This window comes from Lepidochelys olivacea (assembly GCF_965140295.1).
Source record: "Lepidochelys olivacea isolate rLepOli2 genome assembly, chromosome: 4".
NCBI lineage: Eukaryota > Metazoa > Chordata > Testudines > Cheloniidae > Lepidochelys > Lepidochelys olivacea.
The window spans coordinates 147,352,997-147,376,517 of NC_140414.1; the positions used below are offsets into that span (position 1 = coordinate 147,352,997).

Genomic DNA, 23,521 nt, shown 5'->3' on the forward strand with positions numbered 1-23,521 from the left:
AGGGGCAGGGAGGAATTTGCATTCACACCGTGCCCCCCGATGTTTTCCAGGAAATGCGCTTCACGTACATTGTCCCAGAAGACCATTCATGTCTGCTCAATGGTTCAGTACAGCCCTTTGATCACCCAGGCCTACAGTAACACAGATCCTTCACATTTAATGCAATGGCCTCCGAGGATACTTCACTTCATTCAATAATGTTTTTCAAGGACATTGCTGGAAATTTCCACATCTGTCACACCCTCCACTGGAGAAACCAGTGCACTCCTCCCTGCTCTGTGCCGGGCATGCTCCGAGGGGCAGGCCAGGGCTCAGGCCGTGACCATCTCGGGCTGTTTGTCTTGCTTTGCTAGGACCTCACCATGAAAACCGAATTAGAAGCCGTGAACGGGAAGAAGGTCCAGGCGCTGGAGGTGTTTGCACACGCCCTTCGCTTCTTCAAGCAGCACGCCGTGCAGGTAGTCCAGCTCCCCGGGGTGGGGCGGGGGAAGGCCTGGGAGTCAGCTGCAAATACTGGGGAATTTCCCAGTGGAATCCCTGCCAGTTGGGGATAAACCCCAGCAGAGCTGGCATGGGCCAGGGAAACCACCCTCCTGTGGATTTGGCTGCAAGCACTGAGGGGGTGGCAGGACTTTGTCCTGGGACTAGCTAGCTCAGAAGGGGGTCTGGTTTTCCCTCTGTTGTGTGAACTTAGTGTGGGTGAAAGGTGCCAGCTCACAGAGGAGATACAACAGAGGCAATGTCAGGGCAAGCATCCCGTACCCAACACAGCCTTTACCCTGAGCTCCAGAACTCAGCAGGGAGTTCTTTCCATGACCCATTCATTCCATTAGCCTCCCTGTCTGACTAGGAATGCTGCTGTCCGGGGCCAATAACTCACCTGTCTCTCAATAATGCATCCATCCAGTGGCACAATGGCATCCGGGGGGTATTCCTTCCTGACCCGCCCATAGGCCATTATTGTATGCCCTGAAGCATGGGGTTTGGCTATCAGTTTCTGCTTCTTTTACAACAGGAGCTCAAGGACCAGTGTCCATCTTTGCAAGAGAAAGAGGCCATCCGCTGGGTGATTACAGTGCCTGCCATCTGGAAACAGCCAGCCAAGCAGTTCATGAGGGAAGCAGCATACAAGGTCAGGTGTCTCGTGTTGGTTCCCTTCTTGGCTTTGTGGGGTTTTCCAAGGATTTGTAGGATCATTGTAGCCAGAGATTTATTAGGTCCCATCTTTCCCGTCCCCCACTCCTGGGCCAGGGCAGGTGTTACTTTGCAATGTCCAATCTCCTCTAACCTGTCTGGGTATTTTTAAAGTTTATGTTCTCCAGAGTGCTGTTCGCGTTGGTTTTGAATGACCCAAGTGGCAGGGGACTAAAGCCATAAGTAGTGTACAGTCCATTCTCCAAGCCTTTGTCCAACCCAGCTCAAATTAATGGAGTTACTCCTTTACTTGAAGAAGGAGCGGCTGGTGCTTGTACTGCTGAAGATTCGGGGGTCAAACCCTCCTGATGGCCCACGAGGGGGCAGGTTGCAAAAGTAGCACCTGGAGTGGAACTTGAATGCCTGCTCTCAGATGCTTGGGACGAGCTGCGTCTCATGCTAGCAGAGTAGAGTCTTTGATGCCTCTAGCATCTAGGGGATAACAGTCTACTATAGCTGCCAGCTAGGGGAGTTACTGCTTTACCTCAAGCAGTGGTGTTCATGCTTTTAGTGGTGTAGCCCCCGAGTTCAACAGTCGCTGTCGAGCCAGGCAGGATTGTTACCCTTGCCCTGTCCACACGCTTGTAGGCTATTACCATATTCCCCCCATTAGTCATCACTCAGCCCAGCGAGACAGTTACCATCTGTCCTTCTCCGCCAATCCTTGGTAGCGTTTGCCACTTCTTTCTGAACCCCCGTGTCTCTAGAGCTGCCCAGGACTGATGGCCGTAACCCAGCTGTGACTACATGCCCTCATACCGGCTGGGGGATGGACTGCATGCCCTAATTCAGTCTGTGTTCTCCATACCCCTGGAGTGCTGATCCTGAGCCAGCTGTAGGGACAGGCGGACAGGGTGGTTGCCTTGGGCGTCACTTGTCAGAGGTGCCACATTGCTCAGCTGGGTTGTTGGTTTTATTCTCATCTGCTTGGGGGCACCAAAAACATTTTCTCCCGTGGGCAGCAAAACACCTAGGGCTGGCCCTGGACTGATCCAGGAGTGCTTTTCAGGGACCCCGCCTGCTGGTGAACACATGGGCGTTTCTGCTGGAACTGGGCGAAAACACCATGCCCTGGGCGTCCCTAACCTCTGCTTGCCAGAAGCTGGGAGTGGACGACAGGAGATGGATCACTCGATAATTGCGCTGTTCTGTTCATTCCCTCTTACGCTCTTGCCACTGACCATTGTCAGAAGACAGGATACTGGGCTAGATGGACCTTTGGTCTGACCCAATGTAGCCGTTCTTATGTTATGTAAAACTAGAACAGGCATCCCATTAACCCAGTGGCTCTCAAACTTTGGTGCTGGTGACTCCTTTCACATAGCAAGCCTCTGAGTGCGACCCCCCTTATAAATTTAAAAACATATTTTAATATATTTAACACCATTATAAATGCTGGAGGCAAAGGTGGGTTTGGGGTGGAGGCTGACAGCTGGCGACCCCCCATGTAATAACCTTGCAACCCGCTGAGGGGTCCCGACCCCCAGTTTGAGAACCCTTGCATTAACCGCTCCCCTCCCAGCAATTGATCCCTCATTGAGAACCCGTCATTGAGTAAATCAGATCCGATAGTTTGGTTTTGCTGGCTCTTTGGTCACCTCACAGGCTGATCTATAGGCTCTCCTCAGGGCTCATGCAGCCACTTCTGGGGTGGAACGTAGCAACGCACTGCAGTGCTGCACGACAGTTTAGTCCAGTGGATGAAGGACGCTGGTCGAAACTGTCGGAGTAATCTAGGGAGGCAGAATGGGCTAGGGCCAGGGACTAACAACCCTGTTTTGTTGGTCTCTTTAAGGACCTCCAGTGACCAAGACTTTGATTCCCCGGCTCTTCCAAAAGAGAGCCCAGGGTCCTCTAGCATGGTGCTGGAACATTCGTTTGGTACTGACCCGCAAAGCCAGGGCTAGCACTTCCCAGGGCCATTCCAGCACATCCTTGTGCGTTTCCTTCCCCCGCAGGAGATAATGTCCTTTCAGGGGCTTGTGGAGGATTTGATTCTGGGGCCCACCGAGCTGCTTGTGGTGTGCTCCAAGCTGCTGCTTCAGCTGACCACGTCTTGGCTCCCGGCGAGCAGATGAGAACATGGGTCTGTGTGGGGGCCAGAACAGTCCCCTCCCCGGCAGATCGGTTCTGCTCCCCCCCCGCCCCGCTGTATTGTTTCACAGCCACATCAACAGGGGACGTGAAGGGTGGAGGGGAGATCTGCTCGCAGAGAGAGCAAGGGGGGAAGGGGAGGGGAAAGGAGGGGGAGCTGCGGGAAGGAGAGGGCGACAGACCGCAGGTGATTAGGGGTTGGGCGTCTCTCGGGTTTATTAGCTGGCTCCAGCAGGGTATAATTGAGGCTGGATAAAGCAGCGTTGGACTCCGCCAGGCTGGCATCCAGGATGCAGCGGGGTCAGGAGGAACGACGCCTGCTCTCAGAGAGGAGCCGGGGCCACGGCAGTGGTTTGCCTGACTTGGCAGCTCTGGGCTCCTCTTTGTCCCACACGGGGAAGGGCAGGAACACAGACCTGACTGCTGGGTACAGTGTCTGACAGGAGTCAGACCCCAGGATCAGCCCCACGGCACTGCCCCTGCTGCTCGTCATGGGATCCTCCCCACGACAATCCCTAGCAGCCCATCCCTGGGGCCTGCCCCACGGCTCTCCCCCCACCGCTCATCATGGCCCACAGCACCTCCCCAGCAACCCATCCGTGGGGCCAGCCCCACAGCACTCCTCCAGCGGCTGGTCATGGGACCTGCTCCATGGCACTGCCCCTACTGCTCGTCATGGGACCTGCCCCATGGCAAAATCCTAGCAGCCCATCCCTGACCCACGGCTCTCGTCATGGGACCTGGCCCACAGCACCTCCCTAGCAGCCCATCCCTGGGACTTGCCCCATGGCACTCCTCCAGCGGCTGGTCACGGGGCCTGCCCCACGGCAATCCCTAGCAGCCCATCAAAGGGGCCTGCCCCATGGCACTCCCCCAGTGGCTGGTCATGGGACCTGTCCCACAGCCATCCCCACAGCACTCCCCTACCAGCCCATCCTTGGGGCCTGTCCCACAGCACTCCCCCAGCAGCTGGTCATGGGACCTGCCCCACAGCAATCCCCCAGCAGTCCATCCAAGGGGCCTGCCCCACGGCAATCCCCCAGCAGTCCATCCAAGGGGCGTGCCTAACAGCACTTCCCAGCAGCTGGTCACAGGCCCACCCCGCTCTTCCCCCAGCAGCCTGTCCACAGGGCCGGTCGCGTGGCAACCCCCCCCAGCCATTCCTGTAGCCCAGAATCCTGTCTCCTCAAGCAGCCAGTGGCTGGGGCTTCAAAAGAAGGTGCAAAACCCCACAGTGCAATGAGTGCTGTAGCCCCTGTACCCCGGGCCAGCCTGGGATGAGCCTGGGACCTTCAGCACTGAAGGGCTAGATAGGGCTAGAAGGGGTATAAAGCTTCCGGCTTCAGGGCTTCAGCCTGTGTCTAGGTATTAGGAGTTAGAATGAGACCCTCCTGGGGGCAGATTTCCCCACATCTCCCTGCTGTGGGGTTCTTGCCCCTTCCTCCGAAGCAGCTAGTGCTGCCCATAGGAGACAGGGAACTGGGCTAGATGGATCCTGGACTGATCTAGTCGAGTGATTTCCATGTTCTTTACAGCATGGGCCTCTACTGTTTGAGGTAAAGGGGTAACTCCATTAGCTGGTAGCAGCAGTGGGCTCTTATCCTCTTTGGCAGACCAGCTACTAGAGGGGAACATTTAACACACACGCTTAAACAGTGGGCTACACAATACTGTCCCGTGGGGAAGGTAACTCGTGGCTGTAGCTGCATCCATGAGGACTGGTAGGCCTTGGCTTGTTGTATTCTGAATAGCACCATTCTAGATGCAGATCTTATTCCTGTCAGTGGCTAATCCTTGTTTTTAGAAAATGTACCACCTTATTTGCTTTGCCCTCGAGCCTGTCCTGCAGCAGTGAGTTCCGCAGGTCAGTGATAGGATCTGAAACCCACAGTGAGATGGGAGACATTAGCTGCCCTGGGGCCCACAGGGGCAGGGAGGGAAAGGGGCACAACCCTGGGAAAGCAGGAGGGTTCTTTGATTCACAGCCTGAGTCCAGAAGCCTTCAGATCAGCTCAGTGATTCACCACCTGAGAGCACATGCTGATGCCGCAAGGCGGGGCCCTGCAGGGAGCATACACCCATGGATCCCCAGTGGGTCAGATAACCAAGCCAATCATCTCTGCCATCACACTGAGCTGGCAGCGTGACCTCCTTATGCAGCCTCTTTCCCTTTGCCTATCCTTGTAACCGCCTTTGTCCCTTGCCTTCCTACGCTCCACAGGCCGGCTTGGTTCCCCCTGCAAACCCAGAGCAGCTGTTGATCGCGCTGGAGCCGGAAGCAGCCTCCATCTATTGCAGGAAACTCCGCCTCAATCAGCTGATTGACTTGAGCTGCAAACCTCTAGCCAATGGCCTCGCACCAGAGCTCTCCATCGACTCCAGCTTCAGGCAGGGTAAGCGACTGCTGTACTATGGACACCTTGTCTGGGGATCTGGGGACAGCTGAGCCGTGGGGTGGGCCACAAGCGGAATTAGCTCGCTGGCCCCAGCCCGATCCCGACAGACTGTGTGTCTGCGTTGTACAATTCAGCACAACTGGCCATCTCTGCTCAAGAAAGTCCCCCGGGGGGAGACTAGCAGGGTGCTGCAGGTCCCGGCAGAGGGTGATGGCCAAATTGTGGGGGCTGCTCAGCATTGGCAGGGGCTGGTTCGGGACTCCTGGGCAGAACCAGTCTCTCTTTCTCAGAAAACATCCCTAGGCTTTCCCAGCCTGCAACTCTCCACTTAATATAGCCCCCTCAGCATCACCAGCCGTGCCGCTCTGTTAATCTCTTCTCTCAGTCCCGGCTCCCTGCTGCTTCTATGCTAGGACCAGTTGCAGATTGCCAAAACAAAACCCTTTCCCCATTCAAATCCTTGCTGAAGATTTCCTTCTACCACCAGGGAAGCCCTGGGTTCCCGCCACCCTGGGCTTTCCCAAGGCACTCCTCTTCTCTGTGCTCATCTGTTAGACTGCCAGCTCTTTCCACTGTCTCATTCTGTGGCTTGTGCAATGCCAGATACATCATAAATGATCTGGGGAAAGGGGTAAACAGTGAGGTGGCAAAATTTGCAGATGATACAAAACTACTCAAGATAGTTACATCCCAGGCAGACTGCGAAGAGCTACAAAAGGATCTCTCAAAACTGGGTGACTGGGCAACAAAATGGCAGATGAAATTCAATGTTGATAAATGCAAAGTAATGCACATTGGAAAGCATAATCCCTACTGTACCTATAAAAAAATGGGGTCTAAATTAGCTGTTACTACTCAAGAAAGAAATCTTGGAGTCATTGACTTCAGTTCTCTGAAAAAATCCACTCAATGTGCAGCGGCAGTCAAGAAATAGAACACAATGTTGGGAATCATTAAGAAAGGGATAGATAATAGGACAGAAAATATCATCTTGCCTCTATATAAATCCATGGTACACCCACACCTTGAATACTGCATGCAGATCTGGTCGTCCCATCTCAAAAAAGATATATTGGAATTGGAAAAGGTTCAGAAATCGACAACAAAAATTATTAGGGATATGGAACGGCTTCTGTATGAGGAGAGATTAATAAGACTGGGACTTTTCACCTTGGAAAAGAGACAACTAAGGGGAGATATGACTAAGGTCTATAAAGTCATGAATGGTGTGGAGAAAGTAAATAAGGAAGTGTTATTTACTTCTTCTCATAACACAAGAACTAGGGATCACCAAATGAAATTAATAGGCATCAGGTTTAAAACAAACAAAAGGAAGTGTTTCTTCACACAACACACAGTCAACCTGTGGAACTCTTTGCCAGAGGATGTTGTGAAGGCCAAGTCTATAACAGGGTTAAAAAGAACTAGATAAGTTCATGGAGGATAGGTCCATCAACGGCTATTAACCAGGATGGGCAGGGATAGTGTCCCTCGCCTCTTGTTTGCCAGAAGCTGGGAATGAGCGACATGGAAAGGATCACTTGATGATTACCTGTTATGTTCATTCCCTCTGAGGCACCTGGCATTGGCCACTGTTGGAAGACAGGAGACTAGGCTAGATGGATGTTTGGTCTGACCCAGTCTGGCTGTTCTCATCATACCACATGATGATGATGATGATGAAATTCTTTCCATTCTAACAGTAACCCAGGAAGAGTTTGAACAGTGGCTACTAAAGTTAGATATTTTTAAATCAGCTGGTCCAAATAACTTGCAACCAAGAATTTTAAAAGAGTTGGCCAAGGAGTTTGCTGGTCAGTTAATGCTGATTTTCAACAAGTCTTGAAACACTGGGGAATTTCCAAGGAACTGTAAGAAAGCTAATGTTGTGCCAGTATTTAAAAAGGGTGAACAGGACAACACAGATATTTATAGGCCTGTCAGCCCAACATCAATTCCAGCCAAAAGGACAGAAGGGGTCATAAGGGACTTGATTAATAAAGAGTTAAAGGAGGGTAATGTAATTAATGTCAGTCAATATGGGTTTATGGAAAATAGATCCTGTCAGACTAACTTGATGTCTTTTTGACGAGGTTACCAGTTTGGTTGATACAGGTAACAGTGTTGGTGTAATAGACTTAGACCTTGTAAGATGTTTGACTTGGTACCACAGGACATTTTGATTAAGAGACTAGAATGATACAAAATCAACCTGCCATACATTATTTGGCTTAAAAACTGCCTAATTGATAGGTCTCAATGTGTAACTGTAAATAGGGAATCGTCATCGATTGGGTGTGTTTCTAGTGGGGTTGGTTCTTGTCCCTGCACTATTTAACAGTTTTATCAATGACCTGGAAGAAAACATAAAATCATCGCTGATAAAGTTTGCAGATGATATAATGTTGGGGATGTGGTAACTAATGAATAGGTCAGGTCAGTGATACAGAGAGATCTGGTTTAGGTTTGCAAATTGGGAGCAAGGAAACAGTATGCGTTTTAATATGGCCATGTGTAAAGTCATAGATGTAGGGAAACGAGAAGGAAGGCCATACTTACAGGATTGGGGGATGTATCCTAGGAAGCTGTGACTCTGAAAAAAATGGGGGGGGTCATGCTGAATAATCAGCTGAACATGAGCTCCCAGCATGATGCTCTGGCTGAAAGGGCTCCTGCAATCATTTGATGCATAAAGAGAGAATAGTGAGTAGGAGCAGAGAAGTTATTTGACCTCTGTATTTGCCACTGGTGTGACTGCGGCTGGAATCCTGGGTCCAGGTCTGGTGCCCACAATTCAGGAAGGCTGTTGATAACTTGGAAAGGGCTCAAAGAAGAGCCACGAGAGTGATTGACAGATTGGAAAACCTGCCTTACAGTGAGAAACAAACCGGTTACGTTTAGCAGAAAGAAGGTTAAGGGGTGATTTGATCACAGTCTATAGGTACCTATAGGGAAACAGAAATTTGATGTGGAGGGCTCTTCAAAATAGCAGAGAAAGGTCTAACAAGACCCAATGGCTAGAAGTTGGAGCTAGACCAATTCAGACTGGAAATAAGGTACATATTTTTAACAGTGCGGGTAATTAACCATTGGAACAGCTCACCGGGGGTTGTGACAGATTCTCCATCACTGACAATTTTAAAATCAACATTGGATGATTTTCTGAAAGATCTGTTGCAGTTCAAACAGGCATTAATTCAGGGCCTGTGTTAGACAGGAGAGCAGACGAGATGATCACAATGGACCCGTCTGGTTTTGTTCTCTATAATCTATGAACTGCCAGCTCCAGACAAATCAGAAGTGATGCTAATTCTGGATGTTACACCCGACAGTGCATGGGACCTGCTGGAGATAGAATCCCCACCCCCTCGACTGACTCTGAGCTCTGGTAATGGGAGATGTGTCATTATTTTCACTGGTTTTAGCACCCAGAGACTCCAACCGAGATCAAGACCCAGGTGTGCTAGGTGCTGTACAGACACAGAGGTAGGCTCACTCCCGACCCTGAAAAGTCAAAGGCCAGACACAGCAACAGAGTGTAACCAACACATGGGGGAAGGGGGATCATGGAGGTCCTGATAAGAAGGTTATGTGGAGCTCAACAGGCCAGACCTGGCCTCAGTTCAGTCAGATATTTTAGCACATGTGTAGCTATAAACATGTGTAGTCCCTGTGAAATCAAAGGGGCCGCTCGTGCTGAAGTACCATTCGGAATCGGGACCTGGGTAGGCAATGTGGCCAGGAATCATTTGTGTGTGTGTGAGAGAGAGAGAGAGTGTGTGTGATATAAGAACATAAGAGCGGCCGTATTGGCTCAGACCAAAGGTCCATCCAGCCCAGTATCCTGTGTTCCAACAGTGGCCACTGCCAGGTGCCCCAGGGGGAGCGAACAGAGCAGAGCAATGATTGAGTGATCCATTCCCTGTCGCCCATTCCCAGCGTCTGTCTACGTCTATACGGCTGGGGTATTCGTGTGTGTGCGTGTATGTAACACGTCCGAGTTGTACGTGGCCAGGTGTAGATATGGGGGCGGTGAGTGTATGCGTTATATTGGGTCCCCGCAACGTTCATGTCTGAACCCTCTCTCGCCGGTGGCCCCCCAGCCTCGCCCCCCCGCCTGCCTGAGTCCTTACTGTGTCCCAGCAGATGGGGGCCGGAGGCGTTAGGTCACAGGGTCTGGGGAGGAGCAGGTGCTGGAGGTGACCTATTGACAGGGCAGGGACGATAAGAGCGGGTACGCCGGGCAGGGCAGAGCCATGAAGGGCCCTGAGGGGGCAGATGCGAAGCTCCAAAGGTGGGGGTGGGGCAAGAAGAGGTTAGGAGCTCTGCAGAACCCCTATTCCCATGGCATGATGGGCCTGATCCTGAATGGCGCTGAGCGCCCACACTGGCTGCGGCTGCTGAGGATCAGACCCGTGGTTCACAAACCACGTCCCCGTGTCTGTGTCCCGTCAAGCTCCATGTTGCTCTTAAGGCTTCTGCCCTTTCTCGTCTCCGTCCTGCTAGCCCCAGAGACCCTCCCTCCGTCATCAGGCCTCATCGCCCTGGCACCAGCGGGACAGTCACTGGCGAAACAATGAGGCCCGTGCGTGTGTGTGCGTCTATGTGGGCGTGTGCGCATGTGTGTGTGCGCACGCATGCGTGCACGTGTGTGTGAGTGCGTGCACGTGTGTGCACATGCGGGTGTGGGTGTGCATGGATGGGTGTGGGTGTGAGTGCATGCTGGTGTGCGCGCGTGTGTTTGTGTGTGTGAATGCACATGTGTGTGTGGGTGGGTGTGAATGCACATGTGTGTGTGTGTGAATGCACGTGTGTGTGTGTGTGGGTGTGAATGCACGTGTGTGTGTGGGTGTGGGTGTGTGAATGCACATGTGTGTGTGGGTGTGGGTGTGTGAATGCACGTGTGTGTGTGTGGGGGTGTGAATGCACATGTGTGTGTGTGTAGGTGTGGGTGTGTTTGAAAGGCAAAAGCTTTCAGAGCCCCCTGTGGCTGCAGGGAAAGTGTCTCTCCAAAGCAGCAAGTGGCCCCTCTGGGAAATTAGCCACGGAACCAGCCCTGTTTCCTGAGCTCACTGAGGCCAGGTCAGAGGGTTCCCGTATCAAAACAAAAAATAATCCGAATAATGTCAGTGTGAGAGGGGGAAGGCAGCCCCATCTGGTCTGCATTATGGGTACTTGGCTGGCGCTCGGCTGCTCTGCTTACAGAAATCCCACAGCTCAGTTCCTTTCTGACTGTCTGGGCTGATTTCAGGGCTCTTATTTGGGAATGACCCCCTCCCACCCCTTCACTTGGGACTTCATTTAGGTTACGCTGTCTGGTTCGGATTCCTGGACGTCCTTTGCTGTTTCCTGGATGTTCAAAGTCAGATCCACGATCCTGAACTCCAAGCAAGCTGGAGTGCGCCTGGCCTTTCAGGTCCAGCTGGCCAGATCCAATCAGTGTAAATCCCCAGTCGCTCCATCACGTCGCTATCCCAGAGATGAGCCTGGGTCAGGTTTAGCATTAGAGAGACGCACACTGAAGTCAGCAGGGTGAGTCTGGATTTACACTAGAGTTACGGAGATCAGAATCTGGCTCCAACCCCGTGGCAGTCAGTGCGTGATTCTGGATTTACCCCAAGATAACTGGAAACCGAATCCAGCCCTGGTTCCTCTGCAGTTCTGTGTAGCTGAGAACAGAATCTAGTCTGTCCTGTACCCAGCAGCTCTGCCAGGCTCCTTCTCATCTGTAGCAGGAGTTCGTAGTAATGTCCCTCTCTCGCAGGTGAGCTCAGAGCACGTTAGAATATTGCTCTGCTTGTCTGCCCAGCCTCACTGGGGCGGGATGGTCACGTGGTGGAGGTACTGGCCTGCGACTTGGGAGACCTTGAGACTTGGGAGAGTTGAGTCTTGGCTCTGCCCCAAACTCCCTGTATGACCTTGGGCAAGTCACTTAATCTCTCTGGGCCTCAGGTTCCTTGTCTGTAAAATGGGGATCATGGTACCGCCCTCCTTTGAGATCTACCAATGAATAGCGCTAGATAAGAGCCGGGCTGTGGTGTTAGCTGTAAAATGGGAACAATAATTCTTACCTACTGTTGTAATGCCTGTGAGATGCTATAGTCATGGTGGCCAGCTAAACAGCTAGAATTGTCCTCCTTCTACCAATGGGGAAACAGAGGCACAGAACAGTGGTGCGACCTGCCCAAGGCCACACAGCTGGCCGGTTTTGTGTCTTAACCACAAGATTTCCCCTCTTGTTGTACAATCTCCAGCTCATCTATTCGTCCAACTTCTGCCTTCCTTCTGTTTGGTTCATTTCCTCCGAAGAGCCTCTGACTGGCTGTTTGACAAACTGCATTACAGAAGCAAATATCCTGCCTTGCTTTAATATCTCCAGACACCTGGTCGGCTTTGGGCAGACAATAGATGTTTTCCTAGTCAAGATCTGAGTAATTAAAGTCTCCCATGGTCATAACCCTCTTTTCTTACAGGTCTCTCATCTGTAAAAACATCTCTTGCTCTCCTTTCAATCTGCCCCGGGCGTCCCCAAATCCCCCCCTTACTTTCCTGGCCTTAAATTTCCAGTTTAAACTGTCTCTGTCTCAGCTAAGCCTTTGGTTTCCCTGTGCTTGCTTGTGTTTTTCCCTCTCCCTCTTGTCCCTTGGCTTTCATTTTGCCCGTCCTCTTGTTAAACTTAGAGCCGCTGAGCTTTCAACCTGTTTTTCAGGCGCAGTCACACCACAAGACATTAGAGCAAATCCTGAACTGTCTAGGAGTGTCAGAGTAGACACCATGGCCACTGAGAACTTCCTCACAATACCAGGGGCAGAACCCAGGTTCCTTGCTTTAAAAGCCCTGGTTAAAGCTACTTGAGCTAAAGGAGAATCTCCACTAAGTATAGAAGATCTGACACACAGCTAAGCAGCTCTGGTTCTCTCCAGCAGAGGGCGGTGCTGCTTAAACACAGCTCATTGCCCTAGTTTCCACTGCAGGCTCTGTAATATTTACCTCCTGAGAAAGTACCCTAGCTTAGGGTGACCAGGTAGCGAGTGTGAAAAACCAGAACACTTTTTTTTTTCCCCGGGGGGGAGGGGGGCGTATAGTTGCATATATAAGACAACGCCTCTAATATCAGGATGTCTGGTATCCCTACCCTAGCTGTACCCCAGCGGTAGAATCATTGCCCAGGACATTGTGGACAAAGCAGGCGCAAATGGTGAATACAAGGCGAGAGCTTTAACAGGTGTAGATCCGTCTTGCACCACTGAAGCTGATTTACACTAGCTGAGCATCTGGCCTCTAGACTGTACGATCTTGGAGGCAGGGACCTGTCTGTGCTCAGTGTACGGTGCTCAGCATGCTGCTGGGAGGCAATGGCGTTCATACCGGAATAATAATAATTAATGAATAGCAGTAAATGTACCGCAGAGAGCTGTGGGCTCAGTCCGACCCCATAGGCCTGTTTCTTCCCCATGATCCATGTCTGCGTTTTACAGAGCGAGAGGTTTTGTGGGACGGGAGCGTTTAGCGACATGCCTGTTGTTTGTTGTTACATCCTTGGGCAAAAGCTGATGAGCTAACAGGGAAAAGCACGTCCCAGTGAGCCGAAAATAGACCCCTGGACAGGCAGCCCCACCCTCTCCACACATCTCCCCGCCCTTCCTGGCTTCGCTGACCAAACACATCTTGGCCAGCCCTGCTTTTTATCTGGCATCTTTGTGTTTCCTCCCTGCCCCAGCGTAATGAGAGCTTCGGGGGCAGGGGGGCGAAACTCCACCCCAAAGTTACAATCAACCCAGGAACAACATGGGAGCCACAGCGCCATCCTGTCCACTCCTCTCCCGGGGGGTGGGGAAGGAGGTGAGGTCAGTGCAGACCAGACGGGAGTTACAAGCCAGCAGTGGCTCAGCTGCTGGTCTTGTCAGATCTACAGCTGAGCAGCACGAAGCTATTTATTGCTTGGCTGGGAGGAAATGCGGGGGGCTGGTAACTAGGGGGGCCATATCCCTCTGTCAGTTTTGAGCCAGTCAGTACCTCACCAAGAGGCTAGGGGGTGCTCCGCTCTCTGAGTGGGTATTGAAGCAAGGCCCCAGTGTGGCACGTGGGGCTCTGTGCTGCTCAGTCATTCAGAAGAGAAGCTCTGGTTGCCCTGTGATCATCGATGGGGCAGTAACTCCCGTGTCCTGGCCAAACTCCAGCTCAGGGAGTTGCACTGTGAATCCCATCCCGCCCTGCCAGTATTCTCCTTCCTCGTATTGTTGCTGTGCGCTGCGGAACAGCAGCCGAGCCCCACCCCAGAGGTGACTGCATTGTGGGGGTGAAGTGATCCCTGGGCACCCTTTGGGTGCAATGGCTGCTAAGTGCTTTGGAACAATGGGGGCGGACGTATCACACACACACTGTTACAAACAAAGATGCTGCCCTGCGTCTCCCAGCGGCTCGGCCCATGGTTCACTAGCAGAGACATCCACACCAAGGCCAGCTGCTGCCAACCCACTGCGGGGTGGAGCCCTGCCCCGCCCAGCTGCGCTGCTCCTGGAGGGTTCTGCGGTGGGCTGGCTGAGCTGGCCGAGAGCCGTCTCCCACTCGTCTCCCACTCCAGCTTGACAGGCCAGGAACTCGGGTCCCTGATGCGTGGGCAGCAGCCTTGTCACCGCGGCCTGACAGATCACGCTGTAGCGTCTCCGAGTTCTGGGTGACGCCTGCACAGGGCAGCTTTGATTTCGCTCTCCCAAGAAAACACAATGCGTAATTTGGTGCAGGTTTTTATCTGGCAATTTCGGGGTGATTTTAAGGCCATAAAAATGAAAGATGATTAGCATCGATTGAGGCAGACACGATGCAGGCAAGATATAGGGAAACCTCCCCCGCACAGCTCTACTGATGCCCCTCAATCCCAGCCCTCCAGCCCCCCGTTATTCCAGTCCTGGGCTTCCCACATACAGCAGAGCTGAGGCCCCCCTTTCTCAGCCCAGGCTCCCCATTATTCTAGTCTTAGGGTCCCCACACACAGCACCATCAATGCTCCTCAATCCCAACCCACCGCTCCCCCATCAGTCCAGTCCTGAGGTTCCCCTCTCAATCTCGACTCAGCCGTTCTGCTAGCTAAGCCCTGGGTTCGCCCCCAGTTCGGCCGTGCCCTGCAGCACTGCTTGCTCTTCTGGTCTGACTCCCCGAACTCCACTGAGAGGTGGTTTGAATGACCGTCAAGGTCAGACCTCCACACAGCCTGTCCGGCTCACAGCCACCCCCCGTGGCCCTCTCACACCCGATCCCTTTGCTTTCTCCTTGCAGCCAGAGAGCAGCTCCGGCGTTCCCGGCACAGCAGGACCTTCCTGGTGGAGTCGGGGGTAGGCGAGCTGTGGTCCGAAATGCAGGCAGGTAGGAGGGGCCGTTTGTTCATGAACGGGAAGTGGGTGGGGCCCATCGTAATGAGGCGAAAGCAGAGCCCACCATCTCGGGGGACGGGATCCGCTTCCAGGACCCCCGTGAGCGCAGCCTCCACACCCTGGCCACAGGACCAAACACAGCCACAAATAAGCCCCCTTAGGATTGAACGCCGCTGTTAACTGACTGCAACTCTCTGGCTAAGGCGTCCATGGCTCGCGTCATCGTAGTATCTGGGCGCATCCCAATCTTTACTGGACTTACCCTCACACGCCTCTGTGAGGCAGGGCCATGTGATTATCTCCACTGCAAGGTGGGGAAACTGAGGCATAGAGCCATTAAGTGACTGGCTCCAGGTCACACAGGGAGTCTGTGGTAGAGGAGGGAATTGAACTCAAATCTCCCAAGTCCCAGGCCAGCCCCCTAGCAAACAGATCCACCCGCCCCCCTTCCCCCCCACACATAGGAAGGTGTCAGCCTTGCGCCAAGGAAAGACCTTGAGAGGTGAGACAGACATACGGAGTGGCCCGGGCTCTTCCCAAGTGTCTCTGAAGCCAGTGGCCTGACACCGGCGGGGCTCGTCTACACAGGACGTCAGAGCACAGCAAGCCGGGGTGTGACTCCCCAGCGCCCCCGCTGGCAGCGCAGGAACGTCTGCAGGGTGCTTTGCCGTACCCCGGGTGAGGGCGCTGCAGCTGGGGGGGTCTAGGTGCTGTACAGACATCCCCTGCAGGAGGCGGTGATGGGACGACCTGCCCTGAGGGGAAGCTTCCCTGTTTCTCTAGACACAGCTGCTCTCCAGCTCCCCCATTGCCAGGGTGCAGAGGGACAAAGAAAGGCGGGTGGGAGCCACTTTCCCTTCCCAGGAGGGAGAGCCCTGCCAACGCCCACGAGACCTCTGGAGAGGGAAAATCCCTGGGCACTAATCAGCAACCTCCCCCGCTGGCCCTGGCTCTCTCCAGTCGCCCGCACAAAGCTGATCTTAAGCTGCAGCTAAATAAATCCAGCTGGTGCCTGCCCCAGGCCGGGAGCCAGCTTTGTGCTATACTTAGCAAGGGGAATATCCCTCTGCAGTTGGTCCAGAGGCCCTGGCCCCAACTCTGCTGCCACGTGGGTCCAGCCCACTGCAGAATCTGTGGCACGGGTGGCAATCAGCTGGGGGGCAGGGGAGCGGGCTGGGGTGATTTCATCTCATTGGCGCAGTCCGGCAGCCCCCAGACCCAGGCAGATGTGAAAGAGCCGGTACACGGCCCAACGTACCGGCTTCCCCAGGCCGGCAATTTAGAGGGCCTGGGGCTCCTCTGCGCTAGAGGTGGCTGGGAGCCCCGGGCCCTTTAAATCATGGTTGGAGCTCCTGGGCTCCCGGACACCTCCGCAGCTGGTAGCTCCAGCGGTGATTTAAAGGGCCTGGGGCTCCCAGCCGCCGCTTCCGCAGCCAGAGCCCCGGGCCCTTTAAATCTGATTTAAAAGGCCCGGGGCTTTAAAGGCCCCGCCTCTTCCGGTTGAGGCCACGCCTCCTGCTTAGGACTCCAGCGTCCGGGTAAGTCCTTTATGTTACTTTCACCCCCAGGCCCAGGACACTGCACCGTCGCCTGGCACGGCCTGTAATGCAGTCAGCAGTGCCTTCCTGGACTACAGAGCCCAGGTCAGGGCTTAGGGGATACCCTGTGTGATGACACTAGGCTGGAGGAGAGAGCCACCAGGCCGGCAGCCTGAAGACAGAATCCCCTTGATATTAGCCCACTCCTGTCTCTTCTCTGCTGCAAACCAATGCTGCAGTTCACCAGAGCTCTTTCTACGCAGCCACGAGCTAGCGTCTGCGAGGGCGGCGGTGTTCTCCCCATTTTACAGCTGGGGAAACTGAGGCACGGAGTAGGGACGTGACTGGCCCAGGGTCACCCCATGGGCTCAGGGCGAGAGCCCTTTCCTAGGCCTGTGTTCTACCCACTGGGAACAGCTAGCCCAGAAGATGAGATGGACCGGAGCTGCTGGCAGCCACACGAAGCGACCCGAGCCGCAGCGCCTTCATCCCTAGCGGCTCAACCGTGCTCAGTAATTAACGATTCCTAACACTCCTCAGCCAGGGACCGTGGCGCGCTCGGCAGCGGAAGGCGCATGAGCTCCCGCCCGACGGCTGCGGAAGCGGGAGCAGGGCGGCGAGAAGCGTTGATACAGCAAACACTGCAGATGCGAACGCCCCCTGAATCCAGATTTAGGGGCCTAACTAAATGGCTTGATTTTCTGCTGCGAGCCCATCAGCTGCCATGAGAGTCATTAGGACTGATGCGCTCAGCACCTGCCAGCCAGGTCCCTGCCTCCCAAAGGAACGGGCAGACGCTGGGACCCCCGTGCCAAGCAGAGCCGATGGGACGCCCTCGTCGTCGGGCTAGCTGGACTTTCCCCAGCAGCTGGGGTACAGCTAGATCCAGGGCAGTGAGCCTGGGCAGCACAGGGCAGGTGCTGGCAGGGGCTCAACCGTTCCTCCCAGCGTCACCCGTGTCTTAGCAGAGCGAGGGCGCAGCCAGCCAGCTCAGCCGCGCCTCGGTCTCTGAGCAGGGGATGATACGCACCTGCTGCTGGAACCTGGGGCCGCCTCGCTGAAACTCCCAGCCACCCCATATGCACAGCCAGCAGGAGGCTGGCCAGAGCACAGCCTCAGGGAACCCCCTGGGTGGGGGAGTCCTTGGGCAGAGGGGCAGTGGCATGGGGAAGCAAGGAGCCAAGCCACTTGGGAGAGGCACCATCTCCCTCTGCTGGGGGTGCCGGCAGGCCAGCGATGCCTCATGCTCAGCAGCAGCTGGCAGAGAACCATCTTCACACACCACCCGGCAGCAACGGTCAGGGCCCAGGGCGCTCTGCGTACCGTGGACAGGCCGGCAGGGGGGCGAGGGGGCAGGAAGACCCCCGCTGTTGCCTGAGCTGCTCCACCAGAATCTGACCCTCTTACAGGAACAGCTGGAGAGAGGGTGACAAGGGGCGAGATCTTTAGTCTGGAGCAGGAGAGAGGCACTTGCCCAGGAACCTAACGGAAGCCAGCATGCTCCTGTCCCGCTGGGCAGCGACAGCATGGACCGAACTTCCAGGGGTAGCCCCGTTTCTCAACTAGCACCCGGCACTGGCTGAAAACCAAGCAGAGGATTCTGGCCCCAAACCGTTGTGGGGTGGAATCATAGAGTCATAGACTCATAGAATATCAGGGTTGGAAGGGACCCCAGAAGGTCATCTAGTCCAACCCCCTGCTCAAAGCAGGACCAATCCCCAATTAAATCATCCCAGCCAGGGCTTTGTCAAGCCTGATCTTAAAAACTTCTAAGGAAGGAGATTCTACCACCTCCCTAGGTAACGCATTCCAGTGTTTCACCACCCTCCTAGTGAAAAAGTTTTTCCTAATATCCAACCTAAACCTCGCCCACTGCAACCTGAGACCATTACTCCTTGTCCTGTCCTCTTCCACCACTGAGAATAGTCTAGAACCATCCTCTCTGGAACCACCTCTCAGGTAGTTGAAAGCAGCTATCAACTCCCCCCTCATTCTTCTCTTCTGCAGGCTAAACAATCCCAGCTCCCTCAGCCTCTCCTCATAAGTCATGTGTTCCAGACCCCTAATCATTTTTGTTGCCCTTTGCTGGACTCTCTCCAATTTAGCCACATCCTTCTTGTAGTGTGGGGCCCAAAACTGGACACAGTACTCCAGATGAGGCCTCACCAATGTCGAATAGAGGGGGACGATCACGTCCCTCGATCTGCTCGCTATGCCCCTACTTATACATCCCAAAATGCCATTGGCCTTCTTGGCAACAAGGGCACACTGCTGACTCATATCCAGCTTCTCGTCCACTGTCACGCCTAGGTCCTTTTCCGCAGAACTTCTGCCTAGCCATTCGGTCCCTAGTCTGTAGCTGTGCATTGGGTTCTTCCGTCCTAAGTGCAGGACCCTGCACTTATCCTTATTGAACCTCATCAGATTTCTTTTGGCCCAATCCTCCAATTTGTCTAGGTCCCTCTGTATCCTATCCCTGCCCTCCAGCGTATCTACCACTCCTCCCAGTTTAGTATCATCCGCAAATTTGCTGAGAGTGCAATCCACACCATCCTCCAGATCATTTATGAAGATATTGAACAAAACCGGCCCCAGGACCGACCCTTGGGGCACTCCACTTGACACCGGCTGCCAACTAGACATGGAGCCATTGATCACTACCCGTTGAGCCCAACAATCTAGCCAACTTTTTACCCACCTTATAGTGCATTCATCCAGCCCATACTTCTTTAACTTGCTGACAAGAATACTGTGGGAGACCGTGTCAAAAGCTTTGCTAAAGTCAAGAAACAATACATCCACTGCTTTCCCTTCATCCACAGAACCAGTAATCTCATTATAGAAGGCGATTAGATTAGTCAGGCATGACCTTCCCTTGGTGAATCCATGCTGACTGTTCCTGATCACTTTCCTCTCATGTAAGTGCTTCAGGATTGATTCTTTGAGGACCTGCTCCATGATTTTTCTGGGGACTGAGGTGAGGCTGACTGGCCTGTAGTTCCCAGGATCCTCCTTCTTCCCTTTTTTAAAGATTGGCACTACATTAGCCTTTTTCCAGTCATCCGGGACTTCCCCCGTTCGCCACGAGTTTTCAAAGATAATGGCCAATGGCTCTGCAATCACAGCCGCCAATTCCTTCAGCACTCTCGGATGCAACTCGTTCGGCCCCATGGACTTGTGCACGTCCAGCTTTTCTAAATAGTCCCTAACCACCTCTATCTCCACAGAGGGCTGGCCATCTCTTCCCCATGTTGTGATGCCCAGTGCAGCAGTCTGGGAGCTGACCTTGTTAGTGAAGACAGAGGCAAAAAAAGCATTGAGCACATTAGCTTTTTCCACATCCTCTGACACTAGGTTGCCTCCCTCATTCAGTAAGGGGCCCACACATTCCTTGGCTTTCTTCTTGTTGCCAACATACCTGAAGAAACCCTTCTTGTTACTCCTGACATCTCTGGCTAGCTGCAGCTCCAGGTGCGATTTGGCCCTCCTGATATCATTCCTACATGCCCGAGCAATATTGTTATACTCTTCCCTGGTCATATGTCCAACCTTCCACTTCTTGTAAGCTTCTTTTTTATGTTTTAGATCCGCTAGGATTTCACCGTTAAGCCAAGCTGGTCGCCTGCCATATTTACTATTCTTTCGACACATCGGGATGGTTTGTCCCTGTAACCTCAACAGGGATTCCTTGAAATACAGCCAGCTCTCCTGGACTCCTTTCCCCTTCATGTTAGTCCCCCAGGGGATCCTACCCATCCGTTCCCAGAGGGAGTCGAAGTCTGCTTTCCTGAAGTCCAGGGTCCGTATCCTGCTGCTTACCTTTCTTCCCTGTGTCAGGATCCTGAACTCAACCAACTCATGGTTACTGCCTCCCAGATTCCCATCCACTTTTGCTTCCCCCACTAATTCTTCCCGGTTTGTGAGCAGCAGGTCAAGAAAAGCTCCCCCCTAGTTGGCTCCTCTAGCACTTGCACCAGGAAATTGTCCCCTGCGCTTTCCAAGGAGTTGGGAGCCTCCTTCGCTCCAGGCATACAGGAAACCGCAGGAAGATCTGAGACCCCACCAGGTGTCATGCTTGCAATTGCACCGCTCTGCTCTTCTGCAGCGCACTTTCCAAACCCCAGATTGCAACTGGGGAAACCGAGGCACAATGCAGGGTGGCAGCTTGCCCAGGGTCACAGAGAGAGGCAGAGCTGGGAACCCACACCTGCTAATATCCTATGCTCTGATGTAGCCACCAGGCTCCTCGTCTCTCTCAGGGCGGGGAAGTCCCTGGACATGTGGCCTTGCGACTCACGGGCTTCTGAAAGGCTCTTACCGGCAGCGCTGCCTGTTGGCTCCATTGTGAAGCTCCCTGCTTGATCGGTGCCCACCAAGCCCATATTAGGCCTGTTCTGTGGGAAGCCTGGCGCCTTCAGTGGACTTTCGAGAGTCGGGACGGGAGTGTGGTCTAGTGGTCAGAACACGCGGCCGGTAATCAGACTAGCACTGCAGATGACTCAGTGTGTGTCCTCTGTGAATCATTTCACTGCTCTTGGCCTCAGTTTCCCCATCTGTACAGTGCGGATAACAGCCCTGCCTTGCCTCCCATGGGGGTCGGGAGCTAAATCCATCAAAGGCTGTGAGGTGTTCAGCTATTACCGTACTGGGTGCCGTATAAAGACCTTGGATAGATTTGCCCTTGATCCCACAGTGGGTCCGCAGCAGAGCTGGGGTCAGAACCCAGTGTCCAGACTCGCATTCCAGTGCCCCGTCCGCATGCTTCTTTCCCTTCCGTGCCCCTAGGAAAGCGGTGGGGGGGGGGCATATTCAGCATTCAGCTCGCGCTGGGCTGTCCCCAGCTTCCCGGGGCAATTGGTGGCAGCTGTGTGGTTGGCTTCAGTGAGAGCGGGACCGGGGCCGTCATGTTCTGTGTTGGAAGGTTTTAACCTGCGGCAGCTGCCACCGGTAGCATGGGGGGCTCCCAGGCATTGCACTCGACACCTGCTGTCCGCTACATCGCTGCAAGACCTACCACTGAGTCAGCGCCCCACCCCACCCTGAGCACCCAGGCAGGCCCAAGGAATGAGGACACGGCCCCAGGTGACCCCTTGGTGCCAGTTACCAACAGGAATGGACCAGATCCTCCCCGAAGCCTGCTCTCTTCAACAGCCTTCCTGCCTGGCAGATTGCAGGGGCTGCACCCTGGAGTGGACAAGCTGCTGTTCAGGGGCGTAGCGATTTCCCTTGCTCCGGAGGAATTCGGAAGGAAGGGCTGAGGTCAGCTCCCTGCTGGCAGGAAATCGCTCCTTACTGTGCATCTGGCTGGCTCGCAGAACGCTGACATCGCTCAGGAGGGAGTGCTGGATTCAGTGAGGATTGACCATGGAGGGCCAGGGGGGAGCAGTCACTGGATGGTGGGAAAAGTGCTCTGTGCTTCCACGGCCCCTTCCACCCTCCCTGCAAACACCAGTCCAGCCCCGCCTGGCCTGTGCGCAGGGAAGGGCCTCAGGGTCAGGCTGAGAAGCGGCCCACGGAGGGAGCATGGGGGGAAGCCCCTGGCTTGGACGGAGCTGTCTCCAGAGGTGTCCATCCCGTCTGGGGCTCTGCAGCATAAGCTACAAGCAGCAGCCCGGTGGACGTAACTGACGAGCTCGGAGCCTCGTGCAGCCGGCGGGAAAGTCCTGTAGGCATGAGTCCTGTCCCCGTGTGACCTGCCCCATCAGCTGCATTGGAGTCTCACTACTGTCAGGGAGAATCGGGCCCATTGGCTGGGCAAGGTCCCCAGGATCAGGCTCTAATGCAGCAAACGGCTCAACCTGGAGGGAGCAAAGCAACTCTGGCAGTTGCTTAGACCACCCGGGGCAGGCGCTTTGCTCCGGGTCACAGGGTGGCTCTGAGCAGTAATTAGCAGGGCCGACAGTGGCCCCTACAGGCTCTGATCAAGGCCCCCTTGTTAGGGCCCTACCAAATTCACGGCCCATTTTGGTAAATTTCACAGTCAGAGGATTTTTAAAATCTTATATTTCATGGTTTCAGATATTTAAATCCCAAATGTCCCGGTGTTGTCCCCGTGGGGGTCCCGGCCTCCGGGGAGGAGGGGCTGCAAGGCGGTTGTGGAGGGGGTGGGGGGGTCACGGTATTGCCACCCTTACCTCGCACGGCTGCTGACACTGCCTTCAGAGCTGGGTGGCAGGGGAGTGGCGGCTGCTGGCCGGGAGCCCCGCTCCGAAGGCAGCGCAGAAGTAAGGGGGGAAGCCAGATTTCATGGCCCATGAGGCATTTTTCATGCTCATGAAGTTGGTAGGGCCCCACCCATTGTGCTAGGTGCTGCATAAACCGCAGAGACATGCCCTGCTCCCAAAAGCTTAGGGTTTAAGGGCCTGATCCAGAGCCTATGGATATCAGTGGGAATCTAATCTTCCCACTAACCTCAGCTGGCTCATCGGCTGGGGTCAGTCAGTGGCTTGGACTCTGCAGGGCTGGAAAGGGAGGTCAAGCCAGGCTCCAGGATGCCAGGGTTCTCGTCCGGCTCTGACACTTACTGGGGGGCAGATTGTGCTCCCCTGCTTGTGAGGGGAGGATCTGAGAAGCCCCCTCCTGCAGTTGGCACCTCTCAGGTGTAGATGGGTATGGTGGCAATCTGGGGTGCAAGGTGCCCCAAAGGGGATGGGACCATGGTGCACCAGTGCCAGGAAGAATAAGCTGGAGGGGTGTAGTAGTGGGTGGGCTCCCCTGGCATGCCTGGCAGCTCTCTGATGTGAGGCTGTGCTTGAACAGCATGAATGATAGAGCCCTGCTGGTCCTATGCAAGTGCCCGCCCTGCTCAATGCCTCAATTTCCCCTCCTGTAAAACGGGGTTCCTGGTAATGAGCCACCTTGGTAAAAATGCTTTGAGATCCTTGAACAAGTGGTGCTGTGGTGCCTCAAACTGGGTTTCAAGGGCCTG

The 23,521-nt window shown here is 54.3% G+C and overlaps 1 protein-coding gene across 2 annotated transcripts in view; it reads left to right on the top strand.

Moving 5' to 3' along the window:
* HSPA12B (heat shock protein family A (Hsp70) member 12B) overlaps window positions 1-23,521 on the top strand; it is an 86,451-nt gene that overhangs the window by 49,721 nt on the left and 13,209 nt on the right. For both annotated transcript variants that reach the window (XM_084626569.1, XM_084626570.1), the window contains 4 exons: window positions 354-458; window positions 1,016-1,132; window positions 5,510-5,681; window positions 14,961-15,047. In XM_084626569.1, coding sequence (XP_084482695.1) covers window positions 354-458; window positions 1,016-1,132; window positions 5,510-5,681; window positions 14,961-15,047 — 481 coding nt within the window. The remainder of the gene's footprint in view (window positions 1-353; window positions 459-1,015; window positions 1,133-5,509; window positions 5,682-14,960; window positions 15,048-23,521) is intronic.